General features: G+C 34.3%; 1 protein-coding gene across 1 annotated transcript; it reads left to right on the top strand.

The window, feature by feature from the left end:
- Window positions 1-8,437: 8,437 nt before the first annotated feature.
- Window positions 8,438-10,552, top strand: LOC132278806 (7-deoxyloganetin glucosyltransferase-like). The gene is made up of 2 exons (XM_059780703.1): window positions 8,438-9,018; window positions 9,493-10,552. The coding sequence occupies exons 1-2, from the start codon at window positions 8,502-8,504 to the stop codon at window positions 10,413-10,415; spliced, it is 1,440 nt and encodes a 479-aa protein (XP_059636686.1). The 5' UTR covers window positions 8,438-8,501; the 3' UTR covers window positions 10,416-10,552.
- The last annotated feature ends 350 nt before the right edge of the window (window positions 10,553-10,902 follow it).

Here is a 10,902-nt window from a genome sequence, read left to right on the forward strand (position 1 = left end):
AATCATTATTCTCATGGTAACCTACGTACCCAGTCAAATAAATCTCACGCCGTGGTCTCAACATCATCACCTTCTCTTATTCCAATCCCTGGACACCGTTGGCCTTAACGAAAAATCAAATGGGGTTACCTGCCAAACTTACGAGACCATCCTCATCCTAAATCATTCCAATTGATATTTCCCTCTCCTGAATCCTCAAACGATGGGTACCACTCCCCTCTACCCCAAGTACATCTGGAATACAACTCTAACTCATTGCTCCATGATTCTAAAATACTATCCATATGATAACACGGTACCTGCCATCCACTACCTCATTTTTGAACAACCGAACACTTCAATAACCACATTATACCCGCATTGTGCAAATCTACACCATCTAGTTAAAATTAACCATCATACACAACCTACTGACCCACTCATCAACTAAGTTATTCAATTGACTCACTGAGAGTAAAGACACCCATAACGTATCCCTATAGGTCTCCAAGATGAAAATCATCTCTTAACCAGTCAGTCTCCAAAAATACACCCTCACGAAAACATCAAAAGGACCACGTCCACCTATAGGTCACCCAACATTAGTGTGACCCAATAAACACTTACGTAAATCTATATTTACTAGGATTAAATAAGTCTCCCTCAACAACTATAACCAATACTCTTCATCAAACCATATTAAGGTACACAAAACATACATCCACAATCCCTGCACTATACTCGTGACTCTACCAACCTTTATCACACCCACCACAAACCAGTTTGAAGAAAACCGCCGCACCAAAATGTGACCTAAATCGTAATCACCAAAATTTTAAAATAACACGTCCTTTCTGAAGATCTCATGTCTTACGTCTGACCTCCACAGTTAAAAAACCCCATACACTGATGCATAAAACTCACACACAACATGGACACCGCGCTACCCAATGTGCACCCACGCTAAAATCATGCCCCATACACCACATTATAAAAATAACTAGAGGATTTAAAATAACCTCACGTCAAATAGCTCAATCCATGAGCTGGGAACCCACGCTATTTGTTCAATAATAACTAGTACCTAAACTAGCCCGGAGCAACCGAGTTTAATTCCTACTCAGGTTATAGTCCACACAGTAAACTACATCATATCAAGTACTCTACCATACTAGTAGTTATCACATGCTTGACCGCATACATATATATAGATTTATATAATAACTGTAACGCATATCTAGACACAATCGTGTCCTTTCACTTTCATTTAATTAGCATGTCCTCTTTAAGATTATCATCCTTCTCATGTATAAATTACTTACATAAACTATTCATAGAAACCTGTCACTTTACCATGTAAAACATGCTTACACAAACCGTGCCACTACTTGTCATTTTATCTCAGACAATCATGCTTTTATCCTTCATAGACAACTTGACAGGTATACATGTAATTCATTAGACAAGTTTTAAATCACATATATATTTCATTTGTATTGCCATATAATATTCTTCAACATTTAAACATGTAAACACGTAACAAATAAGCATGTTTTTCAAAATAGAATACATTTAGCACGAAACACATAGTCAATGCAAGTCAACGTTTTACCTTGCCTAGGTAAGCCACTACTCGTCATCCTAAAGGTTTTCAAACCAATGTTCTGATACCAATCTGTAACGACCCAAACCCGAGGGTTCGGATCGCTAACCGAGTCCTAACTCGACCCGGGATCACCCAAGGGTAAAATGGACATTTTAAACAATAAAGTGTAATAAAGGTCATAATAATGCTATAATGATCCTTACAAATCAAATTGGTTCATTTACGGATGAAAGAATCGACTTCATCTTTGAATCGGTTCACTTAGGGTTACAAGGGTAAATTGGTCTTTTTGGACCATACAATGCATTGGGGACCGTACAAATGTTATATAGGTTATATCTAGTCACTTAGATTCATTTGTAAATGAAAGAAAACAACTTGGTTTGAGGTCACCCGTTGTAGGGCTAAAAAGGGTAGAAATGTCATTCCGGGCTATTTCACTCGCACTCCGGCAGGGCCATAGTGATCTAAGCATCCTAAATACCCTATGGGACCCATCCGATAGAGCTCGGGGCCAACTAAAATCCTTTAAAAAAATAGTACCTACTTTCTAATTTGAAGTGCTCCATCGACGTCCACGGAGTGCTCAGAGAGAGCCACGAGCACCCCAGCACACGCCCTGAGAGCTTGGTGGACACCCTCCGAGCGCTTGGTGGGCATCCTAGGAGTTCTCGATGGGCACCCTAAATCCAAAATGAATTAAAAATAATTCAAAAGATTATAAATATAAGTTTAAACCTTTATGGTCAAAATTACAATGCTTTACAAGAATTTACATCACCTAGGTATTTATTACAAAAATATCAAGTGATGCTCCCGTTAACTCTAACTATACTTATGATTATGGTATAGTTGAAATAGTTATATCGATCTAAATATTCAAACTCAATTCCATTATTGTAGTAGTTCTTACTACGACATATTAGTTCTACATCCAAATATTTATATATATAATATGTGAGATATAAATTTGTAATTGGCATATTTTGTTGTCAAAACAAGTCCGATTGAGTTGTAAATTTCGGTTTAGAATTTTAAAATTCAAGATCGGAAGCGGAATTGAAGGAGTTCAAGTGTATATACTTTGATACACTCTGGGATGACGAGAATAAAGCTTTACAAAAGTAAGAAAGTGTGTGAGGACACTTAAGAGGTTCAATATTGAGTTTTTGAGAAATTTACATTCTGCCTAACTTGAACTGGTTCAAGTTTCTTGGATTAGGTTCAAAGCCTGCAGACAATTTTGGTAACTCAGTTTCCTGATCTGTTTTGGCCTCCTATTGTGCATAGACTTTTACGATATTAATTATACTTTTACCATAATGATCATGCACGAAATTGACTTGTTTTTCAAGTACAATTAGGTTTTCAAAAGTCTATAAATATATGTTTCTCACTTAAACTTTTAGAGCTTGAAAAAATATATTTTCCTAATTGAGAGAATTGTCTGAGCGAGATTTTTATTCAGAAAATCAATCTAATTTTTCTGATTTTATTTTTGAGATAACACACATAAACATAAAAGTGATTTTAGCGTGTTGTTTAATTTCTTATATTGTTTAAAGTCTATTGAATATTGCATCTACAACGATCAGAAAAAGGAGATCTATTTCTTCTACATCAACTTCAGATCTTGAAGAAAAGGCTAGGGTGAAGCGATCACACTTTGAAGGAGTCAAAGCATTCGAGGAGTGCTGTTTGATTTACCAGCAATCCTTCTACAAAGATCAAGAGTAAGCCTGAGATTGAGAGCTATTGGACGGGGAGTCGCAAAGCAAGGGATTGTCAGCAATTGTTGTTTGGTAGAATGATAGGGTGTGAGTTTGAGTCAAAGTTCAATATACTTTGCTTCAAACACAGTGGATCGTTTTTCTCTAAACTGCATAGTCCACGAGATTTTTCTCACAACAATTGGTCTATTATACCAATTGGGGTTTCCTTACAAAAAATCATGGTATCAACTCTTAAACTTTATTTTTGCTTTGTGAGTTTTATTTTAATTTTATTTCGGCAAAATTAAAATGAGTAAAAATTCGATAAATGAGCAAGTAAAACCTATTCACCACCCATCTAGGTTATTTTTAAATACAAACTTCCACATCCTATTCCACTGCACAACTCACATAATACCTATCACTCTATAGAAAAAATGGATTATTATTATTATTATTATTATTATTATTGTTATTATTATTATTATTTTTTTTCGTATTAGTTTCATTATATTATTTATTTAAGACATTTTATCCTAATTCTTTTTAGGTTATAGGTTCCTCATTATTTATATTATATTAAAAATAAGAAAAAGTTATAAGGCCGGGGCCGGGTGTTTTCAATAAGTTTGCACACTATGACCATTAAGTTTAAAGGTTAGTTATCGATCTAACATTTTATAAGCATGCAACATGACAAACAAACAATATTATACTCCATCCCTCTCAAAATAAATATTTCTTTTTGAGAATTTAACGTTTTAAGAGATGAGTTTTAATATATATATTTAAAAAAATAATGTTATTGACGACTTTAATATCCTGACTTTAAACTGACAGAGATAAAATATGGCGTGGTTATTCTAAAATTTCAACTTAAATAGGCATCGTTACTACTCTTGTTTGTTTCCATAAAATACGTCTTTTTTTCTTTTCTTATTTTTCAGTTTTTCATAAACCATTTCCTTATCTATTTAGTTTTCCATTTATGATTGTACCATCTTTTATTTATTTATTTATTTTTTCACATCAAGTTTAATGGTACTAAAATATAAGAATTTGATTTGTACAAAATCTAAAACAAAAATTACAATATTTTTACAAATTTTCATAACTTTACAATTTTTTAAAAAAATTCCTCTCCTTATTTTTGTTTCGGAGAGTCAAATAAATACTTTTTGATTATTATAACAATTAACAAATGCCTATCAAAGTAATTAATGTATATTAATGATAAAAAACACAATGTTTTATATATAAGCAGGATACATAATCTAATTATATATGGGAGATGTCTGAAGTATCTCAAGAGTTCTTATAGAGATACAATGTGATGTATATATATAATAAATATATAATTTGATATACACAGTGGTTGACACTTTAATCGCCTAACAAAGATACTAGATTAAGATGATGTTGGAAACTAGTTATGAAAACTAGTATTTCAAGTGTGAATGAAACTTGTCTGTGACTAATTTATAGTTGGGTGCCTATGTGTATCACGTCAGACTACAACGTGAATGTCTTAGTGTAAAGATTGCATACAAAGTCTAAAATTCAATTTATTTAACATAACCTCTACCGATTCTTTACCGTATTCTTAATGTTTAATGTGGTTAAGGATTGGTTAGAAACGATTAATAAATTGTAAGGATGCATTGGATTACAATACATGCATGAATGGGTGTGTTGGTTGAAAAAGTATAATTAAACAGACAGAACCTATTGGAGTGGATGTATCTAATGGTGAACAAATACCATGTGAGTCATTGCAACTTATTGGAGTGGATATGTCTAGTGGTGAATAAACACCATGTGAACCATTGCAACCAATTGAAATGGTTGTGTTTAATGATGAAAAGGCACATATAAATGGTTGTGTCCAGTAATGAAAAAACATATATAAATGATTATGTCGAGTGATGAAGATACACATATAAATGTGAGTCATGCGCAGCGGAATATTTAGAAAGTTTTGATTATTTTAAAAATAGATCTTGTATTTTCTAACTTTCTTTATTTTAGTAATTAATAAATTAATATCATGCAATATAAAATAAAGCAAAGCAAAGATAGAGATGACACCAGGATTTTAGCGAGGAGACCCCAATTGATAAAATACGTCAACTGTTTGCATGAAAAAAACCTCATGGACTGTGTAGTCCAAAGTAAACCGATCCACTATGCTTGAAACAAAGTAAACCGAACTTTGACTCTGGCTCACACCTTATCGTTCTACCAAACACCAATTGCTGACAATCCTCTGACTTTACGACTCCCCGTCCAATAGCAACTTGACCTCAGACTTATGCTTGATCTTTGTAGAAGAGTAACAGGTAGATCAGACAACACTCCTCGAATACTCTAACCCTTTCAAAGTGTGATCGCTTTTACTTCTATTCTTTAATCGTCTGAATGCAATGTAGAAGTAGATCTGCTTTTATCTGATCGATGTAGATACAACTATATGATCACGATCAGGATTTGAACAATACAACTCTAAACTCACTATGTGTTTATGTGTATGTGTTATAGAAAGACAAACAAAAAATTCTCTGAGAATTTCTGAGACAAAAATCTTCCTAAGGCATTTTAAGAATAATAAACTGATAATGCAAAAGTCGTGAATAAACCTATGTGTATGACAAGGTTTATATAGAGTTTAAAATGTTTTAATCCCTCTGAAAATATAGAAAAATTCGTGCCTAGGACTTGGTACAATTCTAGACCAACTAGCAAAGAAATCAGGAAAAAGGAAAACTGTATTATGAACAGGACTCCTTGAACCGGTTCAGATGAGCTAAATCGGTTCAAGTTTGGCAGTTGGTTATTTTGAGACCAACTTGAAGCCTTGAACCGGTTCAGAGGGGCTAAACCGGTTCAAGTTGACCAGAACTTGAAACTTGGTTCTTTTCAGCCTGCAAACACTGTTTGGTAAGTTTGAAATAATTACCAAGTGTAGTGTGTGTCCTAACCTTTTAAAATTCCTTCATAAAGTGTTGTTCTTACCTTTTTCTTTAAATGATCTCAATTGTGGTAACTTTAAACAACCTCTCCAATTCCGTAGTCGCCGTAGATCTTGATAATTTGCAGTACAAGTAACTGGAATTATAACTCGACATGGGCTTGTTTTGTTTATGAAAATTGCCAAAAATAAAATAATATCTCACAATAAATGGTTGTATCTAGTGATGAAGAGACACACCTAATTAGAAAAGGCACTTCTATTTATATAAATACCCCCTTAGGCTGCCATAGGTCAAGTGGCCTGAACCACTTAGACTTTAATCCAATTTTATCGAGCCATATTAAGATTGGTCCGAACCATTTGGTTCGGATTACACCCAATTCAGCATTTGTATAGTATAGATGCATTTTGAGTTAGAGAAAGTATTACACAGAGGAGGTTCACCATATCCACGAGTTTGCAGTGCTGCTACTGGTGGATGTAGACCGTTAATTGTATCATGGGAGACAAGCGCCACAGAGTCTGTCAACACCATACGGGGCGTAAATTGTCTTAAGAACATAGTATACAATACTAAGTTCGATCCATGTTCTTTATTTATTATTATTTTATTACTTTAATTTGCATGTTTAATTGATATTTAATTAATTATTTTTTAACATATTATTAATTATCTAATTGCATATTAGTATAAGGTTAGTTATACCTAAATGTCATTTGAAGCATATCTTTTTCCAACAGATGAAACCTAAAAAAGAGATGCAACTTTCTAAATAGTTAATTACTTTATATTTTAATATGGCTCCTATTATATTTGACACATAAATAGCCATATAGACTCACGAAGTAATAAATTTAATCTATGCATAGTGATGAGTCCACAAAATGTGGTGGTTTATTTTTTATAAATTTAATGCAAGAAGGTTAAAATGGTAATACTGTAAAAAAAGTCCTTTTGACTTTTCAAATGTAACATTTATTTTGAGATGTTCAAAAAATAAAAATATGAACTAGGATAAAGAATGCAATAATATTATTTTATTTTAATAATTTTAGTTTTATAGAGCCTAGCACTATAGCCCCCAACTGAGTATTTTTAGCTGGGATCCCGATTACATATGTGTAATTCTAGGCTGTAGCAATGAGTGACATTCCTGCTCGAGTCTTGTGGGTGTTTAAGGTCGACTCACCTTATCATGCTCTTCCCTCCTTGTCAAGTAATATATCTATATACGTACATATATATATATATATATATATATGTACGTATATAGATATATTATGTAACGGAGTGTTTGAAATCCTAGGACACTTCTAAACCTCCCGTGAGAGGGTCTGGGTGGTTGAGAAACTCTTGAGACTCTCTATCACCACTTAAAATATTGTTGTAACATGGACTTCCACATCTCTTTCATTTATAATTGAACATTTGCTATTCTTTACAATCTATAATAACCAAACTTTCATTTTACTTGGAAGAATTGTATATAAAAAATGGAAATTTGTAATGTAATATCATACATCGGTCTTTACCCAACACATACTTTTAGTACCCCATATTGATAATGGAGTGTGAAAGCTGCTGTAATTTGACTAGGGCAAATTAAAAACAATCAAAATGGTATAGTATATGCTAGTATACAATTTGAAATGGTAGTCCAACTAAATTAATAGAAAGAAGAATCACATAAAGGTTTAAAAGCACAATTAACCTAAGCAATGACGTAATTGATCGATCAAAGTGTGCATGGATCTACCACAATTTTTCCGTAATGTAATGGCGGTGCAGGTAATGGGTTACAGAATGTAATATTTAAAATTAGCAAGACAATTTGTTCTTGATAAGTTAGTATGATTTATTTGATTTTTTAATTATTTTTTATTTTTATAATCAAGAATGTAGGGTTTTGCTCTGTCCCTCACATAGATTGAGTAAAGTTCAGACTATGTTCCGTATTTGATTTTGATTGAATTGTTTGTACCTAAAAAGAATGAATCACCCCACCTAAATAAAAAAAAAAACTCTTACTATGTTTGCACATGTGACCCTAACAAATTGTTTACACTTTAAAAAAAAAATTAATCATCAGACCTGATGCTTCATAAGAGTTAATCTGTTTGTTCCAATTAGGCTAACCCTTGGGGGTTATAAAAGTAGAACTGGTTCACTTCCCAGTAGCATCTCACCGAGAGGGCAAAGAGATAGATAGACACAAGGAGAGAGAGAGAGAGAATGAGTTCCGTTCATACGTTAGAGAGGCCTCATGCAGTTTGTGTACCATGTCCAGCTCAAGGCCACATAACTCCCATGCTAAAATTAGCTAAACTCCTCCATTTGAAAGGCTTCCACATCACCTTTGTCAACACAGAGTTCAACCATCGACGGCTTCTAAAATCCCGAGGCCCCGACTCCCTAAACGGCCTTTCCTCGTTCAGATTCGAAACCATTCCCGACGGCCTTCCTCCATCCGATGCCGATGTCACCCAAGACACGCCCTCCCTATGTGCCTCCGTCGATAAAAACTGTTTAGTTCCATTTAGAGACCTCCTCTCAAAACTCAGTAACATCTCTTCCTCAAATGTACCTCCAGTCACTTGCATAGTTGCGGACTCAGTTATGATCTTCACTCTCGCGGCTGCTGCTGAACTGGGCATTCCAGGAGTTCTCCTCTGGACTGCCAGCGCCTGTAGCTTCATGTGTTATGTGCAGTACAGCAATCTCATCGAGAAGGGTATTACACCACTCAGAGGTACGTATTCACTAATTAATCAAAACCCAACTTCATAAATACAACCATCTATGCAAATTTACAAGCACCCCTTTTTATTGGCATGAATAATAACACTAAATTACTTGATTGTTACATTGTTAAAATTATTAATAGTCTTTTATTTTGAAAATGAATAACTAAGGTCTGATTTGTTCTGTTTTACTAAGAATTGAAAATAAGAAACTGCATATAAACCAATATGGTTAACAGTTTCATGATTCTGAAAACTCAATTAGAAAAAAAAAAACCTATCTTTTACAATTTTATGAAAAAATTCTATTTCTTGCATTCTCGACAAACCTTAGTTATCAAGTCTCTTAGCACGCGCGCGATTATCAATCAATTTTTAAGTTTTTGTATTATTTATAATGTTCAAATGCACTAGAGTAAATTTCTATTCCGTGTTGACCTATTACAACTTCACAATGATAATTCAATTTTCTTGACGTGCAGGGGTGAGTTTGGAGACAGTTATAGATTGGATACCAGGTATGGAAGGCATACGTTTGAAAGATATGCCATCTTTTATTAGAAGCACGGACCCCGATGAATTTATGGTGAAATTTGCCATAGATGCTACTGATAGATCTCAGAAAGCTTCTGCGATCATCTTCAATACCTTCGAGGATTTGGAGCATGATGTGGTGGAAGCACTTTCGTCCATGTTTCCTCCAATTTACACCATTGGCCCTTTACATTTACTTCTCAAGCAGATTGGTGACAGTAGTTTAAAGTTCATAGAATCAAATTTATGGAAAGAAGATACACAGTGTCTCGAATGGCTCGACTCGAAAGAGCCTAACTCTGTTGTTTACGTGAATTTTGGAAGCATCACTGTCATGACACCCAACCAACTGGTTGAGTTTGCTTGGGGACTTGCTAATAGCAACCAAACCTTTTTGTGGGTAATAAGGCCTGACCTTGTTGCCGGTGATTCCGCTATTCTTCCACCTGAGTTTTTGTCTGAGACCAGAGATAGGGGGTTGTTGGCAAGTTGGTGCCCACAAGAACAAGTTCTTGGCCACCGCTCTATTGGAGGGTTCTTAACTCACAATGGGTGGAATTCAACTCTCGAAAGCATCAGTTTTGGAGTGCCAATGCTCTGTTGGCCATTTTTCGCCGACCAACAGACCAACTGTTGGTTTTGTTGCAGTAAATGGGGGATAGGCATGGAGATAGATAGTGATGTCAAGAGAGATGAAGTTGAGTTTCTTGTCAAAGAGTTGATGTTTGGAGATAAGGGTAAAGAGATGAAGGTAAAGGCCATGGAGTGGAAGAAACTGGCTGACAAGGCAAGTACTAGTTCGGTTGGGTCATCTTACATGAATCTAGAGGAAATGATCAACCAAGTGCTTCTCTCCAAAATATTGAACTAGTTTGATAGTTTGTAACATTTATTTCTTTTATTTTATTGTTTTATTTTTGGAGTTATGTTCTTTTTAAGATTATATTGCTTAAGAAAGGGGTAGAAAAAGTTTTGTCATTGCTTGTTAATTTAGAGTTCATGTAATAATACAAGATGTTTGAATTCATGTGATGTTGAAACGGTTTTGAGACACGACAATATAGATTGAAGTCATATGAACAAATTTGTGCATAGTGAGGTGTGCCATGACGTAATGTGCACTCGGAAGATAAATATGTAAGACTTGTTACTTGCCAGTCAAATAAATTACAGTTATGGCCCACTGCTTGGGGAGCTTCAACACCCAAAGTCCATCTGTGACAGTTCTTTCCTATAAGGAATTATGCATAAAAAGATGTTTGGTGAGTCCCACTTTTTACAATTCATTTAATACTTAAATTTTTTTTTTTGGACAAAAATACCCATCTCCTTTTACACATTTTCATTCAAACCATCTC

Source organism: Cornus florida, unplaced genomic scaffold (assembly GCF_030987335.1).
Source record: "Cornus florida cultivar Cherokee Brave unplaced genomic scaffold, ASM3098733v1 CherokeeBrave_3.0.0_Hap2_Chr10, whole genome shotgun sequence".
NCBI classification, from domain to species: Eukaryota; Viridiplantae; Streptophyta; class Magnoliopsida; order Cornales; family Cornaceae; genus Cornus; species Cornus florida.

What these genes read in the sequence shown, in the direction of transcription:
- LOC132278806 (XM_059780703.1), top strand. Translation starts at nt 8,502, where the DNA reads ATGAGTTCCGTTCATACGTTAGAGAGGCCTCATGCAGTTTGTGTACCA. An exon ending in GGGTATTACACCACTCAGAG is followed by an intron (nt 9,019 to 9,492) that starts GTACGTATTCAC and finishes CTTGACGTGCAG; the next exon opens with GGGTGAGTTTGGAGACAGTT.